General features: G+C 45.3%; 2 protein-coding genes across 4 annotated transcripts in view; one reads left to right on the top strand and one right to left on the bottom strand.

Annotated features, from left to right (window-relative positions):
* The window catches only part of Mat1 (CDK-activating kinase assembly factor), a 78,967-nt gene that overhangs the window by 1,781 nt on the left and 49,404 nt on the right, over nt 1-27,782 (bottom strand). Inside the window, exons 1-6 of one of the 2 annotated variants that reach the window (XM_077700734.1) lie at nt 20,534-20,734; nt 19,615-19,788; nt 16,474-16,547; nt 9,113-9,283; nt 6,399-6,469; nt 3,561-3,798 (exon numbers count right to left, since the gene is read on the bottom strand). In XM_077700734.1, coding sequence (XP_077556860.1) covers nt 3,561-3,798; nt 6,399-6,469; nt 9,113-9,283; nt 16,474-16,547; nt 19,615-19,780 — 720 coding nt within the window. In that variant the 5' untranslated portion in view covers nt 19,781-19,788; nt 20,534-20,734. Of the gene's footprint in view, nt 1-3,560; nt 3,799-6,398; nt 6,470-9,112; nt 9,284-16,473; nt 16,548-19,614; nt 19,789-20,533; nt 20,735-27,782 lie in introns of those variants that run through there. The other variant, XM_077700735.1, reaches the window with a different exon arrangement.
* Nucleotides 20,910-26,534, top strand: LOC144170755 (immediate early response 3-interacting protein 1). 2 transcript variants are annotated; one of them, XM_077700737.1, is made up of 4 exons: nt 20,910-20,928; nt 24,021-24,192; nt 24,282-24,377; nt 26,378-26,534. In XM_077700737.1, exons 2-4 carry the CDS (start codon nt 24,102-24,104, stop codon nt 26,431-26,433), a joined length of 243 nt encoding a protein of 80 aa, XP_077556863.1. In that variant the 5' UTR covers nt 20,910-20,928; nt 24,021-24,101; the 3' UTR covers nt 26,434-26,534. The 2 variants fall into 2 exon arrangements, with proteins under 2 accessions (XP_077556863.1, XP_077556862.1); XM_077700736.1 differs by lacking the exon at nt 20,910-20,928 and having other exon boundaries at nt 24,012-24,192.

The raw sequence follows: 27,782 nt of genomic DNA, 5'->3' as shown, positions 1-27,782 counted from the left end.
ATCTGTACTTACTCGTACTCAATCTGCACTCACTTGTACTCAATCTGTACTCACAGTTATTCGTAGTCAGGATTGTTTCTACTAATTTGTTCATGCAATCAACCACTTGCATTCACGTGCTGCACTGTTTATGGACTTGACTAAGCCAGAGCCAGAGAACGCTTCCACCCCGTACGAGTTGGTTCTCCTGTTTCCCTTTTCACTTTTTTTGTCTAGCTGAAATAGGCAAAATCTCTCCTGGTTATTGATTCTGAAGACCAAGAAAGAGTCGCTTCAGCGTGCATAGTGCATGGCAGCAGCCTCTCGCACCCCTCCCTTCGAACAACCTGAACAAAGAAAGTGCAGCGAAGCCAGCCATGCTTACCCGGGCTTTCACTATGGCAACCCCTTGACAAGCAACTGATGGGAGCGCCAACACCACGGAAGAGGGAATAGAGAGAGGCGCAGTTTTCCCCCTTAACATCTCATTTTACCTTCCTTTACCTTCCTTTCGCTACCGCAGAAAATTGAACGATTTTGAGAGGTCTAAGGAAACATTTTTTTGTGAGCTCAACACATTGGTTAGGCACATATTGCAGTAACAGAAAATGCAGCCTCTCAACACCCTTTCCAACATCACCAGTATTAATAATGTTTTCCTATGATTGCAAAAAAAAGTGATCAAATTCAAAATTTTTGTCCAGGCGTCGAAGAAAATGAAAAAAAAGGAAAGTTGTGCATAACAAATAACCAGTAGTAGAAAAAAACTAAAACATACATTTTGTAGTTAAGCATTTCAAAAGCCCGTCCTAGAAAAAAAAAATTGAGTAGTGCGGAACATTTTGTCAGATATAAAAGAAAATGTTAGCACGTGTGGTTCCCGTCTCTTGTGGTGAAGCCCAACCTCCATTTCAAAATGCGCAATTTCGGATGGTTCTGTGGAAGAAATCGCGTGGTGTGACATTACTAGAGGCACCAATTAGTCCCCGTGTAACGTAAGAACACCTTGTAAATGATTACGGCCAGCACAAAATTCAGGGAAAGAAAGCGATATGAAGAAACCTGATTAGAGCTGAAAACCAAACTGAGTGGTGGATACATGTCGACATTCTGATCATCACTTATCTATCAAAACTTTATTTTCGGTTTATCATCATCTCCTGGTTAGCTATGGTAGCCTTGCTTGCAAGAACAAGGTGTGAAGGGCTAAAATCGTGCCCAGCAAACTTTCAACAAGCATCTGTTGCGTGATGAAGAGATTGCAGCGCTACCTAACATTTTAGAAAAGAAACAATATCAAGCCTGTTGGAGACTGTCAGGATAGACAGTTCTACTAAAAAGCGACACTAGACTTCCGGAAATACCCTCATATAGAAACGAAACTGGCCGGTGAACAGCTCACAGTGTTCAAGGCCGATTGGAAGCGCCCTCCTTGCGTGAATTGATATTCGATGACTTAGTGTTATCTTTCGACTTTCAGCTGAAGCTGTCATCACAGAAGTAAGGTGTGGGTGAAGTGAAATCACGAGTGGCATGCTTTTTTCAAGGAACAGTAGCGGGCGATGGAGGCGCCATGGCAAATCGGCTTGCAATTGGGGAACTGGGCAGTAGAGCCAAATATGAATTTTGCAACGCAAAAACGAAACCGAAACTGCTGGAAACTGGCTGAAAATGCCAGGTCCACTTGTTAGACATGCTGGGGACCTTCAGAAATAAACTTTGGCGGAATAAAGCTACCCTATCCCCGAACCAAAAATCACTAGTGGATAGCTGGTGTCATTTTCAGGTAATTACCACCTCTCAACGCTGTCGGATTACAAAGGTGACAACACAATTTGGTATTTGACTTGCTAGGAGCCTCTTGATCAAAAAAAAAAAAAATGATGGTAATGCACCATACCCACAAGTGGGATGCTCTTTTGTCAAGTACAGCTGCCACGCCCCTTTTTGCAATAACACACGCACCGCAGCTCGCAAAAAAAGCCGTCCATAATTTCAATTTTGACGATGCGGGAATTTTTAAACTGATTTTAAAAGTTCAGTGCCTGGACTAACCATGAGGCGCATTAGGTGTACGAGAAACGACTACAACATGTCGAAATTGACAATATAGAGCACCAATCACCCGTGATCGATCTGAATAGGCGTGGTAACGAAAGTGGTAACGAAAGGGGTGCCACAAAATTCGTGAGAGCCTTGTACACACGTCACGACGCGAATGCATGATCAAACTCACAAGTTTGTACTCGTGAGTACAGTACTCATGAGTATTGCTTGTGAGTGCATGCATCACGCGTACATGTACTCGCGAGTACTTCCTCAAATATTTAATCTGTGGTGGCTGCATTTCTCAGGTAAAAAAGCGTTCACAGATGTGTGGACGTGCTGCTGACCATTCTGCTAGTTCACCCAGCACTAAAAATGCTTCCCACACCATGATTTTACACTGTACGATTAAAGTTTCGGTTTATGTCAATTCCTTAGTACCTATATAAACTTCTCTGACTCTTCTCCCACATTCAATTGGCCTTAGATTTTTCTGCTAGCGTACCAGTCAGCATACAATCTAGAAACTAACAAACTCAAGGCCCATTCCTCTGGGCACAAACGTGTTCTGGCTTAGTTTCAACTGAGCGAACGAACTGCGACGACCAGCCAGTGGCCAGCCAACTAAACGCTAGGCCTACTGATTCTGTCTGAGGGTCGGCGAGCCGTGCAGCGAGCCAAGCCACTTCGTTTTGACATCATACGAAACATCATAGGAAATCGGCAAGGAGAATGTAGAGAGGAGGACAGCACTTTTGAATTGATTTTTCTACTGAATAAAGTCGTGTAAATGCAGCGAGTAGTCAAAACATGGCCTCGAGACTCCAGGCTACAATTTGCGCTAGTAATCCTGCAGTTTTGACAAATCACTTCAGTGTCCCTTTAAGTGTCCTTGAATTTTTTTTTCTGTGTGTGCAGTTAAAATAATTAATGCAAATTTTAACAAACAAATAATAAGCACAACTTAATACTTTTAACATCACTTCACAATTCTCAATGTTTTTTAACAGTTGATTAATCTCAATTTTTCTTGTGCACACGAACCGTTATGAATTGTGATGAACCATTATTTTTGTTTTGTTCCAGAGCTGAACCAAATGGAACATTTAGTTATGGAATGAAAGAAACTGGAACGAAAAACATTTTGTTCCGACAACCTGATTTATAGCATGCGCTCGCGATTTGTCTAATTAAGGCTTCCAGATATGCAAGGGTGTCATTACAGCTGACATCACCAAACTGGTGAGGCAGATGGTGCCAAGGAAGCAGCACTTTTGAATGTACCCTACACAGAAAAAAAAGTGCATAAATTGGCCAAGAAAGCTGGAAAGACTGCCCACACATTCCATTTGGGTGTGACAAAGTAGTTGGACAATGTCTTAAATTATCTTCAGTGTCTCTTTAAACAAACGCTGCTGCTGCCAAGAGTGGTCCACTCACATTCTCCCCACTAAATATATCCACAGAGGCCGACCTGCCTCTGCCCTTCAAGAGCGTACCCCCCCCCTTTCAAAACAAACAAACGGGTAAGGGACCTTGGGCACAGGCAGGAAGGCCTCCTTGTGGCGGAACTTGATGCCCGTGGAGAACTCTGCGGCCACGGGCTTCGGGGGCAGGGGCTTGGGGCCGGCCACCTGGCGCAGCCGGTCGCCGTGGCTGGCTAGGATCTTGTTGGCCGGCAGGTCGGAGAACATGAGGTCGTCTATGAGGGACTCCTTCTGCTTAAGCTTCTCCCGCTGGGCTGCCTTCTCCATCTCCGCCAGCTGGTCCCGCCTGAACGGGGGGAAAGGCGAGGGGGGGGGGTTAAGCATCCACACGGCCATGCATCGGGGACAACGTTACTTCAAGCCACAATTTCGCAAGCAGGCTTCGCCTATCCTGTTTATTTGACACGGCCACAACGTAACCCCCATGCTGGATGCCACGGCAGGACCGTGTATTCAGTACAGGCTAACGGGGAACCAGGCCCATTACCCGGGTCCATAGGCAGGGAATGATTAGTGCGGACAGCACCTTATGGTGGCACCTCTACACTACCCAGGCCTCCACAGCTGGACAAGGCAAACGACATTACGATTCAGGTACAACCAGACTACGAAAAAAGGCAGTTCTGGAAAGCTATGGATTAATTAAAACAACCCAGAGACCCAGACAACCAATCAACTAACGGGTGACAATACATAAGCTGCTTTGGGCTGAAAACCCTGGTTCATCAATACAGAAAATACTATCGGGCCATGTGGACCATGCCTGTGTAATTCTTAGGGCCCACTAAAACGGACGTGGAAGGCAGGTGCTTAACAAAAAATAACAATGCACCTGCTTGGAGCCACCGAGGTAAGCAGGTGGTGGGAGGAGGGGGAGGACTTGCCGCTGATTGGTTGCAAGTGAGAGAAGGGGTTTACTGGGGAAATTGGGAGGGTGACAGGTGCAGAGGATGAGGCTGATGAATGGTGGTGAGGACGAACGAGGTACACCATCGTGGGTGGTTAAAGACCCAACCACATGTACGAGAATCCTCTAGCGCATTAATGTATTGGCACCTCTCCGCACAGCCTATCGACAGTAATTGGAATAGATGCGCACAAGCCTATTCCAGCTAGATAGGCTGTGCCAAAATTAGTTCTGCCCACCCATCAGAACAGCTGGCCAGCCTGCCGAGTAGGCAAAAAATGTGGTGCACAGTCCATTCTTTATGTGTTTTTTTTTCTCATGTTTAAAACATTTTGAAGCACTGTCAAGTAAAACCAAGGGCTCTACATGTAGTACATTGTTTTTTGTTTAGAAAAAATTGAAAGTATCTAAAATGGCAAGCATAAGCTTCGGTCCAAGCAGGCCCAGCAGCATCAAGCTTAGCCTGTACAGGGGATGTTGCACTAACAGCCACTGCGGTGTGGTTGTTTGCCCTTGCCAGCATCGTGTGCATCCGTTGTCAGGGACAAACGTGCTAGATGAGCCTGTGTGTGGTTGAGAGGTTGCGAAAGCTTCTGAAAGCACACGGTAAAGAGGGCTGATGGATGGGGAACTACACAGTGCCAAACCAAAATGGATAAGGCCAAATGCATGACGTTAGCTGGAACTAAGCATTACCCAACACAACTGCCTAAGCGGCTCAGTGGATAAGACGTTGCGCTGCTAAGCACGAGTACGCAAGTACAATCCCAGCCACAGAGCCCAGTTTTCTGATAAAAGCAAAAAAAAGGAAACCCCAATATTTTGGCGCATGGTTAAGATCCTTAGAAGGTATAAAGTATTCCATAGCCCACCACCACCACCGCGGCACAACTCATAGCGCAATGTATCGTCTGAGCGTAAAACAACAAAATCAGTAATCGGAACTTGCCTAGCAATGGGTTGCACGTATTCTGTGCAGGTGGGGAGCGATTTTGCAAGAAATCAGGCTTTGCAGCAGAACACGCGGGTTGGCAGAGTCCGGTACAAATACAAAGGTAGAAATTGTCAGACTTGTTTTGCCAAATTGTTGCTACTGTGTCATTTTGATGAGCACAAGGCATTCAGCTGATCCTTTCATGAGAAGTAAATTCAAATAAAGAAAGGTCACCAATAAACCCAGAACTAGTAAAATTGGGTCCATTTAAACAAAGGGTTGTAATCTGCAAAATTCAGAGAGCAGCATTTCAGATTAGGCCCAATATTGTTTTCCTTCTTAAAGGAGTACTGACACGAAATTTTTATGTTACGTTTTTTTCGCTGCTATGCATGCCTACCAGCCCACTAATCATAGAATGACAGATTAGACGGTCGAGCGCAGCGTAAACATTCATTTACGACGTCGTTTATTCGTGCCAGTTTCGGTTTCGACAAAAAAACGCAGAGCGGCCGCCATGACAGCATGTATCACATGGCGTCACCATTCTTGCCGTATCGCTGCCTCTCTGGAAGCGCACGCGCGCGCCCAGACCGGCCGAGGTTTTCGCCGTCCCCACAGGCCCGGGCCGCATGACGTCAGTCCCAAAACCATGACGTGTACACACTCCCGAGCAGCGCGCGCCAACCACAGCCAGCGCGTCGGCTTCGTCACGGGAGCCCCGACGTCGGCAGTTTGGGGCAAGTAGCAGATGCCATGTCGGTCCGCTCTGGGCTTTCTCGTGCGGGCGAAGATTAAAATGGATTTTAAATATGTTTCGCTGAACGGTTGCTGTTGAAACTTGCTGGGAGATATCTCCTGATAAAAAGGAAGCGTTTTACATAGTTATCTCAGCTTTGAAATTTCGTGTCAGTACTCCTTTAAATTCTGAAAATCACAAGGTCAAAAAACAAACTTTTGCTTTTGAAACCAAAATGTCGCTATCTTGCCAACTACACCAGCTTTCACACTGCTTCATGAGGAATGTGATGACACTGTTCAATACCTGAGTTCGTTCTCCTGGCGTTCAAGCTCTATCAGCTCCTCCAGGTATTCTTCGTCCTTTGACGCCTTCAGCTGCCAACAAAACATACAGGGTCAAAGTTACACTGGTTCAAGTTCTGCTTTTTTTAGCCAGTTGCAATGACTACTGCACAAGCGATTTTCCTCAGAAGTATAGTCGAGCCCGCTTATAACAAACCTGAGCATCACGCGGCCTCTGTTCGTTATATCCCGAAGTTCGTAGTAAATGGAGCACAGTAAAAAAAAATGTCAAAACACAAATTTATTTTTTCGCATACAAGTCCGTGATGGTTGTTTGTTTGTGCAGTGCAGACTTGATTAGGGTGGTCTCCAGTTTATTTAGAGCAGCCGCGTGATCTTCGTCAAGGCCTCTATGTAGCCCATTGAAACAGGCGCGCTTATAGGCGCAGGCTCAGAAGTTTCGTTGTCGTTCGCATCCGATTCCTCCGCATCACTCTTGCTCCGCACTTCATTAACGATACCCTCGTCCGTGCACGGTTCCACAGTGTCAGGATCTTCACCGGCACAAACGAAATCGTCCCAGACGAGGTCATGGCCACCATGTCGGAGTCGATGACTCGTTGGCACAAATCGCTGCCGGACTGACCATCGGAAGCATCGGACTCGGCTTCAGGTTGTGTGCCGACGAAGCCGGCCTTGCGGAAGTGATTCTGCACGCAAGTGGCTGTCACCTCCGACCATGCAGCCTTCACCATCTTTACAGCTGAATACACCGAAACTCGAAGCGGCAAGTTGGCTGCCGGGCGGTCAACAGCTATGACCAAGCGCTCCACAACGCGGGGCCTATTCCCAAATCAAGCAGCTGCACTTTCGAAGTGGTATTGGGTGGCAGGAAAAGCAGGGTCACTACTGTCAGCGAAGTTTGCACGCGGTGCACAGAGCAGTTATCCATCCCGAGGTTGAACTCGTCCAGCCAATCCGCAAATAAATCGCACATCATCCAATCCTTACCATTGTGCCTGTAGCGCACGGGCACATAGCTCCTAAAACAACGCAGCTTTTTCGACTTTCCGATGACGAAGGGCACGCGGCAGTCGCTGCCATCCATGTTGGTGCACAGAAGAGCTGTGACGCACACTTTGCTATTCTTCCCGCCAGTGCATGTGTCGCCTTTCATAGCGTGCGTTTTATCCGGCAACATCTGGTAAAATAACGCAGTTTCATCTGCATTGTAGACGCTGCGCTCCGCATAGCTTGAAATAACTTCTCAGTTTTTTTCAAGCCACGCTGCAAAATCTTGGTCTCTTGCGGACGCCGCCTCGCTGACAATCAACTTAAAAACAATGCCGTGCCGCACCTTGAAGCGATGTAGCTAGCCATTGCCTGGGCAGAAGTCAGGAAAATCCTGATTTGCCCGTTTTTGCCTGCGAAGAGGTTCGGGAAAATGACCTGCGCCGGCAGAGCTGGGCAGACGCCGTCATTTCAACCCACACTGCGGCGCTGGCCGTTTGTTGTAACCAATCAGCAAAGCTCAAAGACGTTCGTAGTACGTGGGATTTTCGCCATTGAAATATTTTGACGGTCACGCACGTTTTGTTCGTTATAAGCAAAAGTTCGTTTTAAGTGGGGCCGTTATATGTGGGCTTGGCTGTATTGTAATTTAGGCTAGTCGGTGCACATTAGATGAAGAAGAAGAAATTATGGTGGTTACATCACAATGCTAAACTTTTGGCTAATTTACAAAAAGCGACACTCCCTCCAATTAATGCCATCGTGTGTGCACCGCAAATTATTTTCAACCCTTTTCCTTTCCCCCCTTTTTTTCTTTGGTGTCAATAACATCTTGTGAATGAGGTAATAAGCTCCTCGTCCGATTATATTTTTACTATGCTTTAAAGAAGTAGCCATACATCATCCCACATGTCAGCACGCTGCCATACATGACGCTCATCACACGTAACGAGGGCACAAGTGTTTCAGGTCCTCCAAACACGACTCCAAGGAGAAGAAAACATGAGTCTGAATTTGCATCTACCAGCCACTTTCTTAATGCCGCGCGACACTGCATGCACACAGGGACATCATCTGAGTCTCTCTCTTGTCAATAGCCAGGGCTGCACTGCTCTGTGAAGATTACATTTTTTTTATGAAAGGGCCTCAGTTACTGCCCTCAGAACAGACATAGGGATCCCCAGCTGCACTCAACAATCCAGAGTAGCCACTGATGATGTTAGATGGGGGAGCTCCATCCTAGCAAACTGCTCCAACTGGCACGCTGGTCAGCAGTCACAGTCAGGTGGTCACTTTTTTGCAACCATCCTAGCGACAAATGCGATGCGCAACACTGGTGCTAGGGTGGATTGACATCACCATGTTAACTACCAAAACTTGCTTTGCAGCTATTAATGCTGGCCATATCTAGCACATAAATTGAACTGTCTAACACCTACATGATGCCAAGCTCACTCTTTCAGCTTGAACAAGAATGAACATAAACTATGTGATCATGGAAGCACAGCAATCTAGATGCCATCTTCTCATCTTACCAGAACTGACCCCACGCTTACACACTCACTGCAACACCGCAGCAAACTAAGCATTAGGTGCAAACAGGCAAGGTTTCCAATGCGGTAACACAGCTCACTGGTTCTGCCGACTTTATCTTCTTGATGCCAAATCGCTCTAGTCTCCTCCAAGAGCAACGAAACTTGTCCAGGACACCATGGGTGCACCCACCTTTCCCTTCTGGATTTGTGTCTTGTTCTCACGCTTGTACTGCTCCACCTTTCTGCGTGTTGCCTCGACATCGATCTCATTGGCCAGGTTGAAGATGATGGTCTCCACTTCCTCGAGGTAGTCGTTGTATGCCCGCAGCGTCTCAAAGTCCTCTTCCTTCTTGTTGTAGTCCTGGGCACCCAGTGGGAAATCACAGTGGTAGGGAAGCAGGGACATGAGCAAAAGATGAGCACGAGTTAAGTCCTCGCAAGGTACACCCAAGGCTGAAGTACAGCAATACCTTAACAGGGCCAAGAAGACAAAATACAACTTTGTTCAATTCGAACCAGCTAGCCTTTGGCAACTCACTCAGCACCATTCCACCCACAAAAGACGCTTAAAAAAAAAAAAGGATATAGTGAAAGCTTTTAAGGGCAATCGCATCGCAGGAGTGATGACGTAATACCGGTTAGCACTAAAAGCATTGTAACCACTGTGTTCGGACCACGACCAACTATACTTTGGACCTGCCCAGCGAGCGCGTCCCCAGCCCCGCCGTCGCAGGGATAATTTTCGCCGCTGCTGGTGGAGTGGCGCTACTTACGCCCTGTCGTTCCTCGCCGCCGCGGCCGCCGCACGCGTGGGCGCAGCCATGCAGAACGCACTATTGCAGGCGCGGCGTGGGGTGTAAGTTGCGTCTGCTGTATGTAAAGCACGAAGTTTCAGACATGAAAAATACAGCTTATTCAGTCCTCTGAAGCGAGTTTTTCTTTTGAAGGAGCACGATGGTATACTGTTTCGTACCTTATTGTAGATCTGAAGAAGGTAAGGTGACAAATGTTTCCTTTCACAAGTTCCCCGTCACCGACGTTTGAGACAAATGGACAAAGACAATCTCAAGAAAAGATGAGAACACCCTTCGTTTTAATTTTATTTTTTTTCCCTTCACAATTGTATTTGATTTTTGTAATTATGAGCTTTATCGCTAAACCGATCATGACAAATTGAAGCTAGCATGCTTCGCTGCGCATAGTTATCATATTTTAATACGGTCGATTGGTGTCAAATAGCAACGAGCAGCGGTGCGCTGTCTTTACATCTGAGCGTACCTCTCATGTTCCCACCGAATTTATTGGTGTGTTATCCAGTTCCAAGCATCAAGGCCAGCACACTGGGCCTCATTGCGGGCTTTCGTAAGAGAACCGTCGAGGAACACATCAAGTGCTCACTCTGCGTGGAGCGGCTTAAGGCGCCTCGCTCATCTGGACCTGCCACTGCGGTGATCTTCAATTTGGACGGGGTGGGCTATCTTATCCGAGGCTTCAGTTCCTGGAATTCATCTGTGCACTGGAAAGAGCGGCCCAAGCATTCGCAAAACTTGCGATATCCTACAAAAACACCGATTGCACTGTTTGTGAGGACGATGCTACCAGACGCACTGTAAAACAAGCTTTTCAGCCACGACGGCTCAACGGATAGTCATACGAGGGCAGTGGTTGAGCTCGGGCTGGAGAAGTTCAGCCGACCTTTTTTCACAAATTTTGTTGCGGAGAAAACAGCCAAGAGTGGCAAAGGGAAAAGGATTGCGGAAAATCAGACTCAAGAATAGTGCTGAAAGTGTGACTACTGTGCTCCATTGTTCAAGTGAAGTGTATGGTTGTGAACGAAAATGAACTTTTGAAAAAAAAAAATGCCAAAGTGAAAAGGATTGTGCAATACTAGCGTTCATTAGTGTTCTGAAAACCTGACTACAGTGTGGCATTGTGTGCCTAAACCGTGGCATTGTGTATGTAAATAAAAGTAGCCTGTAAATAGGCCTAAAATGACATCGTTGTTCAGTTAGTAGCGTAGCAGGTCATTGTAGCACTTCACATGCACTCGCAATAAAGAATTTCCAATTTATTCGCAAAGAAGGGGCCAAATCATCGTCCCTATTTAGTGCGTGTAAGACTGTAACTAGCCTCTTCAGTGCTTGAATTTTTGCATTTTGTTTTCCGAGCATAGAAAATTCCTCCGCATCCTTATAGCAAGGAAAAACCGCTACACTTCATGAGAAATTTCAACAGAAAGCTTCAATTTTGTTGTATTTACTTTAACAAAAAGAGTTCCTGGGAAGCTTTTATGACATACGTTTGGTTTGTGCTATGAACTTCCAAATGTACATCAAATTCGGGAATAACCCCCTCCCCCTGCGAGTATGAACCTGTACACTTTGGTTAGCTAGCCAGTTCCGTTGTCAGTACGTGAGATAATGTTATTTCTTTTCGGCATCACTTCATATCAGACCACGAAACTAAATGCGTCGCGTGCACCGTAACGCATCTCACAACGGGAAAGCCAGTCAAGAGGCCCCGCCCCGCCTTAACACGCTGAATCAGAAAAAAAACATTCATTCAGGGATGGTCACCGTAAAACTGCTACTTATTCATTCGGAATTACCGAAATCAATTAACTGAAGTGTGATTAAACACGAATTCCCGCGCCAGATGGCTGCTACTAGCGCTCGAGCACGCACTGCCTGCGTAGCCGCCACTCGCCGCAACAGTGCGTAAAAGCGCCCCTAGCAGCCTGGCATGAAACGAGACTCGGCGCAAGTGCTCCCATAGAGCACCGCTGGCTGGGCAGGTCTGAAGTAAAGTTGGCCGTGGTTCGGACTTAAGCATTCAAAAGGTGTGGTCAAATGGAACTAGAGACCCCACTACAATTGCTCAGTCATGTTTCTTGGGGATAGCTTAGGTTGGTGGCTGCCAATCCCACAAACAAGCTTTTGTGATGTCAGAGAAATCGGTGGAAAGGGGCAGAGGAGTCGCCAATGCTTCATTTGTTTTTTTTAATATGTATCTCAATTACAGTTAAGACGAACTTGGTCAAGACGAATTCTCGCTTATGCCGAACAACGTGCGAATGTTTGTTTGGTTTTCATGGACACCCCCCCCCCCCAAAAAAAAAAGGATCCGCTTAAAACGAACAACTTTCAGGGTGACCATCACTGCTGGTGATTACGGGTAGCAAACATGGCAGTCTTGGCGGGGGGGGGGGGGGCGGCGGGGCATTCACATGACCAGAGGGAAAGAAAAGTAAAAGAAAACCACAGCACGAAGTGAACTCATGCCAAGGAGGAAGGGAGGGAGTGAGAAAAAAAGACACGCGGATAAAGCTACCACTTTTCCCACCGTTCAACCTGTAAAGCCAGCAGGAAAAAAAAAAAAAAAAAAAGAGCGAGGGCAAGTTTTGTGGCTGCTCTGCTCTGGAGCAGTGAGGCACAAAACTAGGAGGATAAAAAAAGCAAAAAAACAGCGACAATGGAAACTTCCTGTTCGCGAATGTAGCAGCTCTCCTGACCAATGCTGTTTCTCAGCAAGAGCATGTGAGTTCACGTCAGCTCGCGTTGCAAGTCCCACTGCGTCCCCGCAGAGAAAGCAAGGAGTTCCCTCTCTGTCTCTGCTGCATTGTCGCTTGAGATGCACCCTCTTCATCACCGCTTAGACTGGATAAAACCAGGCAAAAGCACGTAAAGACAGTCTTCTATCAAGTTGCGCACTCAAATAAATGATATTTTTTGTCTTTTTGCTTTATTGTAAGTCCACTTCATTCCCAGTCTTGAAGCAAGATATTTGCATCCGCCTCGGTGTGTTGCCGAATTTTTTTTTTTTTTTTTCTGGGGGGGTGGGGGGCTTCTGAAAAGATGAACAAATTATCATGGTCCCTTCGAGTTCACCTTAACTCTTTCGCTACCGCGCCTATCAAAATCGATCAATTTGATCGATACTTTTGGGAGCGCCTTTTCATAGCGTTCCAGGCGTTTCTCGAACAAGTAAAGCTGTTCGGAGTTAGATCAGAAAATGGCCTTTCAAAATCAGTTTTGTTTTCATTTTTGCTATGGAAACGGGATTTTTGACACGCTTTTGAGTCACCTGGGTGTGGAAAAAGGGCGTGGTCGTCGCGCGCCACTGCTACCAACGAAGAATGCGTGCAACTCGTAATTACTCTGCACCAGAGCTTGTTTTTTGCTATCAGGGCGTGAATGGGGAACTAGCAAACGATTTTCAATCGTCAGGTTCGCGCTCTGACAGTAATAATCCAAGAAATAGGCTGAAAATGTCAAGCAGTGCCTGGTTGCAAAGCTATTTTATGATTTCAGGCAGTTTTATTGCCTTTGCGCACGTTGTTCTAAGTACTGTGGTAGTTCTACTTACCCCAGGACCATTCGCAAACAGTTTACAAGAGTTTCGGTTTCGTTTCTGCATCGCGAAATTCATATTTAGCGCTACTACGCAGTTACCCAACTTCAAGGCTACCTGCCATGGCGCCTGGAGCGTCCGCGACTGATCCTCAAACAAAGCACGGCGCTCCTGATTTCCCCCACCCTAACCCGATTTCTGCGATAAGAACTTCGGATGCAAGTCAAAAGGTCACCCAGTCGCCAGATATCTGTTCCGCCGAGGACAGCGCTTCAAACCGGCCTCACACTGCCAGCTGTTCGACTTCCAGTTTCGTTTCCATGCGAGAATATATCCGGGTGTCTAATGTTGCTGCTTAGTTAAACTGTCTATTCGGACGGAGTCTCCGATAAGTTTTTGTACTGCTTCATTTGAAAAATGTTAGGTGGCGCTGCAATTGAGGAGGCTCGTTGTGCTGATCTTTTTCATCGCGCAACTGTTACTCGGCCAAAGATCGCAGGGCACGATTCTAGCTCATCGTACCTCATTTTTGCGAGCAAGGCTACAATTGCGAGTAAGAAGATGATAATAAAGCTCAGCTTTATGTTTTGAGAGATAACTGACCGTGAACGACAACAAGCGTCAGCCACGGCGTTCCGTTTTCAACTTCATGCATGTTTTTTTCCGCATCGCGTGCTAGTCTCAAGTATTGTACTCGCTGTAAATGAAAAGTCAGCCATTGACATGATGTTTTTACGTTATGTGAGGGCAAATTTGTGCCTCTGATAATGACAAACCGCCAAGTTTATTCCAGGAAACCACCCAAAATTGCACATTTTTTTTTTTTGGAGGTTGGGCTTCACCGCATGACACGAGCACATTTTTTTTTTATATCTGACAAACTGTTCCGCGCAAGTCGACATTTTTTCTAGGGCGTGTTTTTGAAATGTTTCCCTACAAAATGTATATTCTAATTTTTTTCTACTACCGGTGGTTTGATAAACACAACTCCTTTTTTATCATTTTTTTTTCGACAACGACAAAAATTTTGATTTTGATATTTTTTTACAACTATGATATATAAAAACCTTTAAAAAGCTGGTGTTATTGGAAAGGCTGTTAAATAATCTGCATTTTGTGTTCCTGCAATTAGTGCCTAACCAATTTTTTAGCAGGAAAAAAAATGTTTTCTTGGACCCCTAAAATTAGTCAATTTTCTGGCGGTAGCGAAAGAGTTAACGGGAGTTCACTGTGTTTGTTTTCTGTTTGCGATAAAATTGGTATCGACGTTATCTAGACAAGTCAGCTTTTTAATGAAGCAAACTTGCATTTTGTGTTCATGGCCCCTTCAATTGAACTGCATACCTACATGAACTGTTAATGCAATCATTGTATTGTGAACATTATAGTTATGCCTCTGCCTTATACTTGTGCTTATGGTTGTTCTAGCCTCAATGTGGCTGGCTGCTATTCTACAGCCTTGGTTACCGCTCAAGCAAAATGTCTTGATTTAATGCCTGTGAACCTTGAGCATGTGAACCTTGAATGCATGTGAAATGCATGTGAACCTGATGATGCTATCACCAAGCCAAATGAAAGTAAAGTTTTTTTTAACCTGCATAAATAGAAGAGAACCATTACCCTATATTGGAGTTACCCCTTGGCAAAGAGATAAATCGGCACTTATATAGTGCAGTTGACGTGGCTGCAAAAAAGTACCTGCAGGTATTTGACTGCTCTAATACTGCACAGCCAAAAAACAATCAAGTGCTGCAAACTGCCGAAAAACTGCCGATACAGTTGGACAGCATTAATACAAAGTGGCCCAATTTGAACAGACGGATAACTCTTAACTGGCCCATCGGTCTTAGCTAAGTGAAATATACCTACTCAAAGGAAAACTCCTGCACACTGAAACGGCAAAATCAGCAACAAATATTTCGAAATATATCCCACGTTAGCACTGACCAGCTGTTGTGCACAACCTAGCTTACAGCCAAAGTTCAATCCGCCTTGCAGAAAGGACAACTTTGGCCCAAATTAGACATTATTTCATGCAGGAACGATGCATTCAAAGACGTGAAGTGGCCACTTGTGTTTCAGCACACGCAATGACATATGTAAACCATTGCCAGACAGGCAGTGGAAAGATAGGCACAATTTTAAGCAGACTGTTCTTTATGTTAAAATTGGCATTGCCAGACCTCCACTGCTTATCATACAACGGTTTTCTAAGCTCATTATTTAGCAGTAAAAATAAAATTGAAGTAGCTGTGAACATCAGTGACATAGCCAGAAATATTTTTCAGGGAGTGTGATACTCCGCCGTTAAAGAAAATTTTGAAAGATGGTCTGCACCCAAACAATATCTTATTCATTTTCTAATCTTATTCTAGTTTGTACATTTAAATTTATAGATTAAGTGTGACAAAAGCGAATGGGTTGAAAAAAGGCCAAAAAGAGGGGGAGGGGTATGCACCACTTTCAGGGGGTGTTCTCACACCGAAACACACACGCCCTGGATAGCCCTTGGTGGCCATAGTAAGTACTTTTTCAATAACATTTATGCCATTACTGCATTCTGAATGTCCCAAAGTATTTTGTGGCATTAACAAAACCAAATAAACATCAATAGCTAGGACCTCCAGCCCTATTGGAAAAAAGAGTTGTGAAGTGCAAATAATATTCATTTTTTATTCACAAGCATAGGAGTCTCCAACCGGCCGTTTGTCATAATGGTCTGGATGGGTGGTGCCTTTAGGTCGCAGCAGGTGAATGTGACGTGACACGGGCAAAGGACTGCCAAATCTCAGTGCACGAGCTAACAGATGAGTGATGGCGTGGCTGACATTTTACCTTCACTGCCATGAAAGCCCTGCTTTTCTTTGTCATGTCATAGCACACCAAATTCTATTTTACAATACAATTTGGAATGTGGGAATGAATGCTGATCACAACCAAGCCCATGCCTAGAACCTGCTCAAATGGGCACGAAATATTCACTGCCTCTTGACTTTTTCTTTTCATTTCATTTTAGGGCTTTCCAGCACTGAACCGGGAAGTGCATGCTGGAAACAACATTTCCAACAAGGAACTGGAAAAATTCAAGCAGGGCTAGGCAAGCAACAACACACTGAATCGGCTTACACCCTAAAATATGTACAAAATGTGTAATCAAGTGCCTGCTGACTTACCGATATTTAGCCAAAACAGCAGCCTTACCTTGAGAATTCTCCGTCGTATGTCCACCTCCTTTTCAACTGTTGAGTCCTCAAAAATTTGCAAGCGAAAGTTGCCTGAAAAGAAAATATTTTTTTTTTCTTTTCAGTCAGTCAATTTCGGCAGGGAGTACTGACACCAAATTTTCACATTCTTTTTTTATCGGTTTTATTGATGCTTAAAGGCCAACTGCACTCAAAATTTCAACCTCTTGGAAACGTTATTTACGTATAGTCTGCCTAAAAATACTGCAAGATGCAACATATGAGAGCTGAAGTACGCGTATCCGCGGTGCAAACGACTAATAAAAATCGGAGATTTTGAAACCGAAATTGAGAAGAGCGCGGCCATTACGGCGAAGCTGAAGTGACGCTCCAGCTGGCCCAGCCGGCAAGCGAGCGGCCGCACGTGGCCGGCCGGCTGGAGAAAACCTGCGCACAACGCTCCGCCTTCACCGCAATTTTAGGAGAAGCACGCCCAGTGGAGCTCGACCGGTTCCCCTGGCTGGCCGTAGGAAAAAGCACAGGGCTGGCCGCAGTGTCACTTCTGCTTCGCAGCTGTTTGCGCGATCCAGCAGCAGGTGCAGCGTCGCCTGCGACGGAGCTATTTTAACTGCTTCTAATTAATTAATTACACATTTCACGGGGCTTCCAGTCATGTCCCGGTTGGTTTGGCGGTATGTACTGTACGTTCAAATTGAATTTGGCCGAGGTGAAATTTGAGTGCAGTTGGCCTTTAATGGCCCACCAATCCTCAAACAGCACTTTAAATTTTTGAATGTACGATAATTAGGTACATAGAATGGTCTGAAAATCGCCTGTTTCGGTTTCCACTACTTTGAGACCAGAGGGCGCAAGTGGCAGAACCATGCCTCTTCCTCACTGTTCTTTGCGGATGTCAAAACCATACGGAGACTGGGGGAGGTACTGTTTTGACCACCCCGCCGCCAAAGCTGAGCGGCTGAGCAGCCCTAAATTTTTTGTTCAGGCCTACCATCATGGTGGGAATTCGATGACCGCTTTCAATAGAGGCAGGGAGGGCAATTTCTATTGCGATTCTAGGCTATATTGTCAGATCATTTCCTGAATGTGAAACTTTGTCCTTTCTAAGGGTGCCATTTTGGCGAGCGGTTAACCTGCAGCTCTTTCGTGAATGCTGCCAGCGCCTTGTCATAGCTCGCTGAGCCCTGCTTGTGAAACAATGCCACAAGTTCTCGCCAAAACACTGGAGACACTTGGAAATGTCACTTCTTTTCCTTATCACGAGATGACGTCCCACTAATGTCCATTAGCTTTAGTAACAAGCATGAACTTAAACTGAACAGATAAAAACATACATTCAAACAGTTACCTATTCAAAAAGGATACAAACAGGACGAAGATGAAGTTGCATTTGAATTGTGCGTCAAGTTGTTTACATGGTACAGTCAAACCCGAATATAACGAACCTGGATAGAGTGAATTATGCTACATATCGAACAAAAACAAATCAGTTATGAAAATACATTCTAAACATATCCCTCATAACGAAGTTCACATCGGATCAAGTATCGAACTTGGCGAATCTAGAATTGCCGCCGAAATGCATGGTCTCACAGCGGTAATTGAGATTTGATTGGCCGCGGGTGAGACGTTGAGCCTCACATGGAGCGGCGTGACGTCCGACACTTTTGGTAATTGAAGCCGAGTGGAAAGCCGGGCTAATAGAAAATGGATCATGACTGCAACTGCACACAACACGACGGGACTGTAGAAATCCCTCTGGGATTTCCCGAGTGTTGTCGACGACCAGGTTACTGTCCCTGTGAGCCCCTCTGATGCAGACACCGTCGTCGATGTCATGGCAGCTGGTGCTGTTGAAAGTTTCAAAAGAGGCAGAGGATGTCACGAATGAAAGCCGTCCAATGCTCAATGAAGAGCTTTCGGCAGTTGATATGCTCAGACATTAGTTGATATGCTCAGACATTACTGCTCCGATATTGAAGGACATGGACTCGAATGCTGTGCTAGTTGACGCCGCCAAAATGAAAGTGAAAACTAGAATCATTTCTTTTTTGTGAAGTAGGCAGTTGAGGTGGAGAGTAGCCTTATTGCTTGCAATAAATGGATTGTTCTGTGTATGGTAACGACATACTTCATATTGTGTTGGTTACCGCATGCGGGGACGGGGGGGGGGTGTCTGTCCCGCGTAATGCGAACTCGTAACAAAAAATTCGTTATCGGCGGGTTTCGCTATATTGAACTAATTGTGGTGCATATGACAGTTCGCTATAACTGGGTTTCACTGTAGACAAGTTAACACATTGCCAGCTATTCAGTTTTCTATGCAGTTACACTGTAAGAGCTCAATCTTGGCACAAATGTTTTTTTTTTCTTTTCATTACCTAGCTTTGTAAAGAAACTATCAATGAAGTTTTACTGTAACTGTCAATGGTTATATGAGTAACCTAAAAAGAAAATAACGTCTAGTAATGCACATACATGTTTTCTTAAGTTTCTCAAATGACAACGGAATTTACAGGGTTGATACACAGAAATGTGTATGCTACACTGCATTCAGGAACAAAATAGAAAGTCAAGAAAACTCACAGACAATCACCACAAGGTGGCACCCACAGCTGGTTGTTGGTGAAGAGCGGGGTTTTATCCAGAATTTCGATTTTGGAGGGGGGGTATCGAAATTCTCCTGGGGGAAATGTTGGGGGGGCCGTTGGGGGGGTGGGAGGGGGGGTGAATTCCCAGGTGGGGTGCTCATGGTTGGGGAATCATTTTTGGAAAGTGTCGAAAACCTTTCTGGGGGTGCTAGGGGAAGGGGGAGGGGGGGGTGTATAAATCCCTGGTGAAGAGGGCTGATTAATCTCAACAAGCTCTAAAAGGTGAAAAAAAATCCCCAGAAAGGCACATGCCATGTGTGTATATGTGGGTATAAGCCACAAGGCAAGCCCTCCAAATATATCTAGCAATGTATGCGGCAGTTCTGGCGGTCTGGACGTCAATCTCCTATGCAAATACTTCAGTTGCAGGTGCCCCATCGGAACATGGTTCGTGTGCATGCCCTGGGTGTGGGTCTTCATTAGCAGCAGCACACTGCCTCGCACAAAGAACCCCCAGACAGCTGCGAGATGTAAAAGGAGGGGATACAAACCTCTCCTCAGAGGGACGTTGCACTGTGGACATGACCCAGAACCCTTGACGAACAGCAGCTCAACGCAGTTGTCACACAGGGCATGGCCACACACGTTGACCATGAGCCTCAACGACGGGTTGCGGTACTTCGTGGTCCGGCATCGTGGGCACGCGAGCTCTTCCATGGTGGAAACTGTAAATGTTAGGCAGAAATTGCCATACCACGTCGAACCATTCTTTAAAACTGATTATTGTGCTGGGAGAAATAACCCGACAACGTTACAGGCCCAAGAGGGAAAGAATACAGTTAATCCTGTAATTCCATAATACATTAACTGGCAGCTACTCCTTATTCACATATAGGCATCAGCTAAAAGCAGCGAATGCAATTGCTTAGAGCCCATTGGACAATGCAAAGATTCTAGGAGGTTTCACTACCCAATCGCGACCTTCAAGTTGATCGTAACGCACCAAACGACATAGTAGTAGCTGAGTGCGTTATATAGACCTCGTTTTTTGTGAGCATATTTAGTCCGTAGATTACTAAATTACAGCTGTAGATTAACGCCAACACATCCACCCTTATCCGACAGGGGTACAGTGAGTCAGTGGAATGCGAAGTCCAAGTTGTGCCATTCGTTAAACAATTATTCCACTCCACCTCCAACTGCCAGTACAAGGACCGAGAGTACAAGGTATGCCAGTACAAGAATAATGTGAACGATGTTACAACATCGCTCTACAGCATCGCTCACATCGTCCGCATTGCACTATATAACAGATTTTTTTTCTGGTGAAGTGACTTGCAGTACCCATTTCTGGTTAATTTAGCGACACCACATGAACAATTAGGAGTAATTCTTACACAAAACGACTTTGAGGACTCGATGTTATAACGAACAGGTGTACAAAAAACAGACAAGAAACGCCGTATTTACCTGCGGTTTACTCTTCACTAATGTTTCTACAGGCGAAAAACCTGTTACACTTGTGTCACGCGCACTTAACGTATTCAAATACCAACTCCACAGCTCGCGCTCCACAGTTCACTGTCGGTACAAAACCAAAACGACATCCACAGAGCGGCAAAAACGAGCCGGCCTGCGTCCCTGCGTATGCATGCATGCATGCACATGAACAAACGGTGCTGGACACTTTTAGAAACTCGGACAGCACACAAATAAAAATAATTACAATATATAAGAGATTATTTCATTTCGTAAATTTAAAAGGAAAATTATATTTTGTACATAAAGCAAGATGCTGCTGGTGCAGTTGTCGTACCGGTCGTACCGCTATGTGTCGCCACGTGTTGATTCTCGTGTTGCTTTGCTAGAGTGTACTAGAAGTTTTAGAGTGGCCCGAGCGGCGGCCTCTCCCATTGCTCCGCTGGGTCGACTTTCGCGCAGAAAATAAAACCGGAATAGCGGCGGCGCTGCTGTCGTCAACCACTGAACAGCCGGCGCTCCCCGGCACTAGCTCCCAGCCTGCGCGCGGCAATATTTGCGTTGCTCGCTGCGGTGTTTTGCGCTTGCGAAGCTGATTTATTTTGGATTATGAAGTTTAACGCGCCGGCGCTACACAGGCGATGAGGCAAGCGGTACTGGAGGGCTCCGGATTAATTTTAACCACCTGGGGATCTTTAACGTGCGCCGAAATCTCGAAGACACGGCCGTTTTTCGCTTTTATCATCCATCACAAAAGCGGCCCAGCCGCGGCCGGGAATCGAACCTGCACCTTTGGTCAGCTGATTTAGAAAGTAGACGCAGAAACGTTATGACTCCGCTTGAACGATACTTTCTCATTTTTTATGCATTTTCTGAAAACGCTAATTGTTGATATACAGTCCCCTCTCGTTAACTCAAAGTTGTAAAATTAACTCAAAATTTTGAGATAAGTGCAGAGTTTCAAGTTAAGTCAAATGCAGAAAATTTGTAGCCAGGTCCCTGAAATAACAGCTAGTGGAGCTAACAAAAGCACTATTGCACAGGGGAGATTTCGTAATGAAGGCAAACTTAATTTGCAGGAAAAAAAAACTTTTATTATTGCAGAAGAAAGAACTGTGTTGCGCTCGGCTGTTTCGCGTTCGCATCTGCACCCCAGAAAAGCGTACCCGAGCTCCTCAATGCATCGCATGAATTGGTGCTCGCCACCGCTACATTTTACCTTGTTACAAAGCAGACACAGCATGTATGTTGTTTCTGCCGTTGCACGTATGCACTTCTGGAGGCTCCTCCTCGTCCGCATGATCAGCTGCGTCGTCCACAGCAATGATGTACGCGCCAGACAGCATTCCGCTAACGGGTACGCGTAGTCCGCGTAAACTTGCACTTGATCATTCGAACGGGGACCTTATCAGCTGCCTGCAGCGGACTTTGCCTTTTGTCCTCTCTGCCAGTATTTCGAGACATCCGTGGTCCTCCGAAAAAGCGTTTCGAGGTAAAGAGGGCAAATGCTTTGCGCCTATGGGAGGTAAACACACTGTGAGAAAAAGTTTCGAGAAAATATTTTCAGATAGCAGAGTTCGAGTTAACGAGGGATTAATGTGACGGACAGGCACCAGGAATGTTTTTCCCTTCCCTTCTTGACTCTGCGCATGAAGCAAAAGCGGTGGCGCACATATAGGCTGCAAAAAGTTTGTTTTTTTACGTTCTCATTTGGAACGAAAATACCAAGAGACTTCTTCTGGGCTACCCCTGCCGTTGATGCTTGTACTGTCGTTAATGGGCTTTCTTATTTTATTAACCTGCTATGTCGCATATTGCAGGCACTTGGTAAGGAAGTGTGTACTGAAAACGAAGTACCAAGTCTGAATCACCAATCCTGCATGCCAGGGGAAGATGCCGCTGTGTTTACTACCTCTTGAATTTTGGGCGGGGGGGGGGGGGGGGGGGGGAGGAGGAGGGGGGGGGGGGCTTTTGAATTTTTCCGTGCATTCTTGAAAGTTTATTAGCGATCTCTAGGACGTTTTTACCAGTTGCTTCAGCAACAAGGAGCTCCACCATGACAGCGTTATGGATGTGCCGCAGCCCTTATTCACAGCAAACCCCTTAACGGCGTTGGTTGCGACCAGCACGTGAGACATTGACAGCAAATTTGGTTGGTTTCTGTATACATTGTGGCACGGATTCATTTCTATATAAAATGTTTAATCAAGTTCCGTGATTACATGCGAAGGTGGGAGCAACACCTTAAACTTAGCCGTCGCTAATGATCGAGGGCGAGTTATGAAAATGCGTGGGGCAAAATGTCAATTTAAACCTCCATGTTAGCGTTATTCCTAAACCTTTACCTGTGTAGACTTTGTGCATGATTTCCCGCGTTACATTTCATTTTCTGGGCTATCGAAAATGAAAACAAAATGTGTATTTTGTTCCAGTTCCGTTTATTTGAACCTCCATGTTAGCGTTCTTGAACCTTTACCTCTATAGTAGACGTGGTATATTTCATTGTTGTCGCGGTCAATATATTTTCTGATCTATGTTTTGCATTTGCTTTATGTGCGTGTAATTATATCATCAGCATACTTGTGAATTAAATTTGTGTTAATTTGATTCAACTCTTTTTTTGACCTAATCAGGTGAAAGGTGGTGCGATTAATAGAGCGTTGCGGGAATAGTTCTATGAAGGACGGTCATTGGGACAACTGAGCTAACCGCTCGGCTAACCCCTTTTTAGTTAAAAGGATACCTCGCTGGCGCGCGTCATTTTCTGATCGGCCACCACGGTGACCCGTAATTATCCCAAGCGGGCCACTGCTTAAATACTGCTGTAATAACAACTCACGCAATAAAAAACAAGCGCAGCTTATGATATTAACCAACATAACTGCAGTCCGAGCGTAAATTTCAAGACAATAAATAAAAAAATTATCTGAGAAGCTATCATCCCAGTCCTCATATATATTTTTTCATGTCATTTGCGTCGACCAACTATGTCCATCAAGCAGCACAATAAGGTCACAATCATAAAGTAATCATGAACTGGATCATACCAGGCAATTTCACGCAAAATACTTTTTTATGAGAAATTGAAAAAGCGAAAATGTCGCTGCAATTACTTTATCTACAATCCGCTACGAATGCTGCAAAGGAAAATCCGTAACTTTCCTTGTTGTTGTCGAGCGGGAAAGGCAAAACTAACGCAAAATGAGCTGCAGCGTTGGTTTTTCATTTCATTACCCACAGTCCACTGTACCTACAGTATATTTAAGCAATTGGACGACCCGCAGAAGAAATTACGAGCGCTCCGCGCGTAAAGCTGCAGCGTTTCCTGGCCCGCGCACGGCCGTGCGCGCGGCCAGCCGCCGCTTTCGCTTTCAGTTGTCGTTGACTACAGCGCCGCCGCTATTTTCTGCGCGAAACGAGCACCTCTCCGGGCGGCCGGTCGGGCCACTCTAAAACTTCTAGTACACTCTAGCTTTGCGCTCCGGCTGATGTGCGCCTGAGCCAAGTTTTGCGAAGATTCTGATTCTGCGTTTAATTCCTGCGTGGAGCTCGTTGCCTGATGGCGATCACTCTCTACAACTTGTTTGAAGCTGCCTTGTTATGCGTCAATGCCATCGCAGTTCTTCACGAGAAACGATTCCTCGACAAAAGTAAGGCTCGTCCCATAAGCTCCCGAGTTACGACGATCCGGTGTAGCAGAGACTGTTTGCGTCTAACTCTTCGTGCTTGTTCGCTGCAGTAAACTGGGGCAGAGAGCAGGCCGCACACGGATTTGAGCCAGGCGCCAAGTCTCAAATCATCAACCTGATCCATTCTGTGCGAACGGTGATGAGGAGTAAGTATCGCCGGCTAGTGTTCGTTGATGTTTGGTGCCTTCACTGCTGCTGAGTATTATGGCGAATTCAACTTGTTGCACTGTAGCATATATTTTTGATATTGTGGGGAAATTCATGTTCGCTGGCGATATCTGTTGCACAGCGCTTCCTGAGGGTCGTCAGGTAACGTGTGCGAGGCATGAGATCGTGTCGGATAAACGAGGTTTTTAATGCATTGTTTGTATACTAGCGACACTAGTTTATTAAGGAACTTCGCTGGGACTCGACTTGTCCGTGGTAAAACCCGGGTTGTCGTAAAACTCGGGGCCGGCAAAGGAAAGTATGAAATACACCTGTTTTAGCCAAAACACATCCACCGTTTTAACCAAAACATAGTTCTGCTGCGTTCATTTGGATTCGCATGCCGTACGTCCGGTTTTGTTGAACCGTGCCTGGTTTGGTTGCTTCTCCAATCGAAGCTCCAACCGTGGCTGATCTGGTTGCTTCTCTAACGTGGAGAAGTAGAAAATGCAAGTGGACCTAAATTCAGTTTCCATAAACTTCACGCCGGGGACGCAGAAGCCTCAAAGACCAAGACTGCCCCCCCCTCCCATTCCTCCACCCTCAAGTGCAGGGGGCTTCGGAAAGGGGGCTTGAGCCTCCCCAGTACTCCAAACAGAGGGGCCAGCACCCCCCACCCCTGGTCTTGGCATGATTAGACAAATCATGGCCCTAAAACAAAAAACTGTCTGGAGTGGTCCAAAGTGTCCGACCCATCTGCCAAGGAGGTTAATCATTACTTAATTCCCATTTCGCCTTGTTTGTTTTTCTTGTAACTTGTCACTGATGCATAACTATCACTAGAGTTTTGCTGTTTTGTAACGACGAGTGATTTATTTCCTTACCGTAATTTTATTCAAATCATATCAAATCTTTATTTGGACATAAATGCATATGCCGACGGGGAAAGGCAAAAGGAAATTAAAACGTTTCCTGACAGAGCTGTTTGCACATGCGACAGCAGTGTACGAACGTATTGTCAATCAACTATATGGATGTCGACTGTATCACGCATGAAGGCGTACAGTGCTGTTGGAGTGTCACGCAGAGGGTATGATTGCTCTTCACTAACTAAACAAATAATAACTTTAATTACTATAATGAGTAGTATGTTTGAAGTGGGTAAAGAGCTGTTACTTAAAGATTTGTGTTTGGTTCAAGATGCAGTTTGAAAATCTAGGGCAAACCTCTGTGGAATAAAAACTATACATTTCAGATACCAAAAAAAAAAAGAATGGCCTAGTTTCTAGAACCACAAAATAATCATCATGCATTGGCTTGAGTTCCCCCCCCCCCCCCTCCTCCTCCCACCTTTGAAACACTTCTGAGGCCTCTGCCCAAGTGGCGCAGTGGTGACGCGCTTCGTTTGTAGAAGTGTCTGTATACCCATGTTTACAAAGGCCTAGATTCCCCCGGTTTCGTTTCTATCTGTAATGTTTGCAATGAAATCGAAGTCTCTTGTATTGTGTAAATGTTTAGGTAGACATTTCAAACCAGCTAAAAATGAAACTTTAAACGGCGTTGTATGTGTCCAGATTATCATTCCATCTGTTGTGGCCATTTTCTGTTATTGCTAGTTTGCGTTTGCCACTTTGTTTTAAAAGGTATTCCTTATACTTTAAAACACGTTTAATTTCAAAGTCACGAGACAGGGTGATGCTATCTTGTAATTTCAGTTATGTGGGTGGTTTATTTCTGATGATGCTTTAACAACGTATTGGAACAAGCAGTTGGTCCTTGTTCATTGGCGACCCTGAAGCGCAACAAAAATTAGATGATGACTGCATACAAGGACAAGTACCTGTCCTTCATTTAATTTTTGTTGCACTTCATGGTCGGCGGTGGTGCTGTTCAGGATGAGTTGACACCCATTTCAGTGTCGCGTTCAAATTGCATACGGAGCTGCATATCCCATGATGTTATTTCGGTGTTCTAATATGCACTTCTCTTTTCTTTTCAGTACCTCTCATCTTTGTTAACATCTTGATCATCATATTCAAGTTACTACTAGGATAATATGGCTGTTGGCGCTGCCACAAATTTTGATTTGGAGCACATTGAATGCATTGCACATCTGTTTTCTTGGCGGCAATAAATTTCTTTTCTGTTTTTATGTATCTTGGGAAAGCATATTTTAGGCTGAAAGCTCTATACAACATAAGAAATTATTGTGCCGGATGCTGCTTGCTCAATGATGAATGCCCTTGTGCTTCAATACTGGTGACTCGGTGAAGACGGTGACATTGCTGCTTGCAGTGGCACACCTTTCCTCGAGCTCTACTGGCAAGTGCTGTTCATGCGGTGTTGCAATATTACCGAGTAAATAGCCTGCTCGTCTACGCTCAAATTTTTTCCCAAGTTGCATTATGCAATCTAATTTAACACAATACTGGCCACCACATTTACCTGGTTAATTTGAAAATGAATAAAAGCAATTTTCTTCAATGTAGGGACAAATCTGATATGTGACCAGCAAGTGCAATTTGTGGAATTGACATAACATGCAACACTAGCAATAAAGACATTAACAAGTACTTAATTAGTTGATAGCAGTTATTCATCCGAAACCGTACTGAAATGTTGCACATCTGGGGTGGTTCTGGTCATGGGCATCAGCAGGGGGTTGCAAAAGGAGCACTTGCTCCTCCCAAGCCACACCAGAACAATGGCCCCTTCCCCCCACAATGCAGCATGTTTGCCCGCCTCGACACAAAGTACTGCCGCCGACCATGGTTCTAGTGCATGCTTCCACTACACCATTCTTTATTCAAGTTTCTCTCCTGCACCAAGAATCCTATGATACCCGAGAACTCTTACTATGTGGACCCTCCCTCTTTTCACCGAATTGCATTGTTTGGACTCAAGTGGTCTAGCACAAGCAGCTTAGAACAGTGGGCCTGCTGCTTTCTAACATGACCAGTACAAAATTCTTTTGAATACCCGCTACAGGACCAAGGCATTCCCCATTTTAAGGGGCCATGCAGACAAAATACAAGTTTGTTTTGTTAAAAAGATTTGGGGTTTATAGTGCCCCCAGCGCTTGTTCGGAAGTAAACGATGTTTTATTCACTTAGAAATTTGATTAATCAATTTAAGTCGAAATTTTGACTCTCCCGCCAAATCGTGTTTTCATGACGTCTGCAATGACCTCACAAGAACAGGCCTTCAAGCTAAACTTTGTGTGCTGCGGCAACGTTTATAAACGTTGTGTTGCAGAGCCTTGTTTACCTTTAGTCAACCTAGATGGCGCCACCATACCGCGGAGGACTGTTTTCTGCCTTTGCTTTTTTTTTTGGGGGGGGGGGGGGGGGGGGGAGAGGGGCGTATTTGTAGCTGGCTTGTTTTAGTTAGGGTAGACTAGAAAA

Source organism: Haemaphysalis longicornis, unplaced genomic scaffold, assembly GCF_048455015.1.
Source record: "Haemaphysalis longicornis isolate Haplotype H1 unplaced genomic scaffold, Haemaphysalis longicornis Haplotype H1 scaffold_2, whole genome shotgun sequence".
NCBI classification, from domain to species: domain Eukaryota; kingdom Metazoa; phylum Arthropoda; class Arachnida; order Ixodida; family Ixodidae; genus Haemaphysalis; species Haemaphysalis longicornis.
This window is presented reverse-complemented; position numbering and strand designations above follow the sequence as displayed.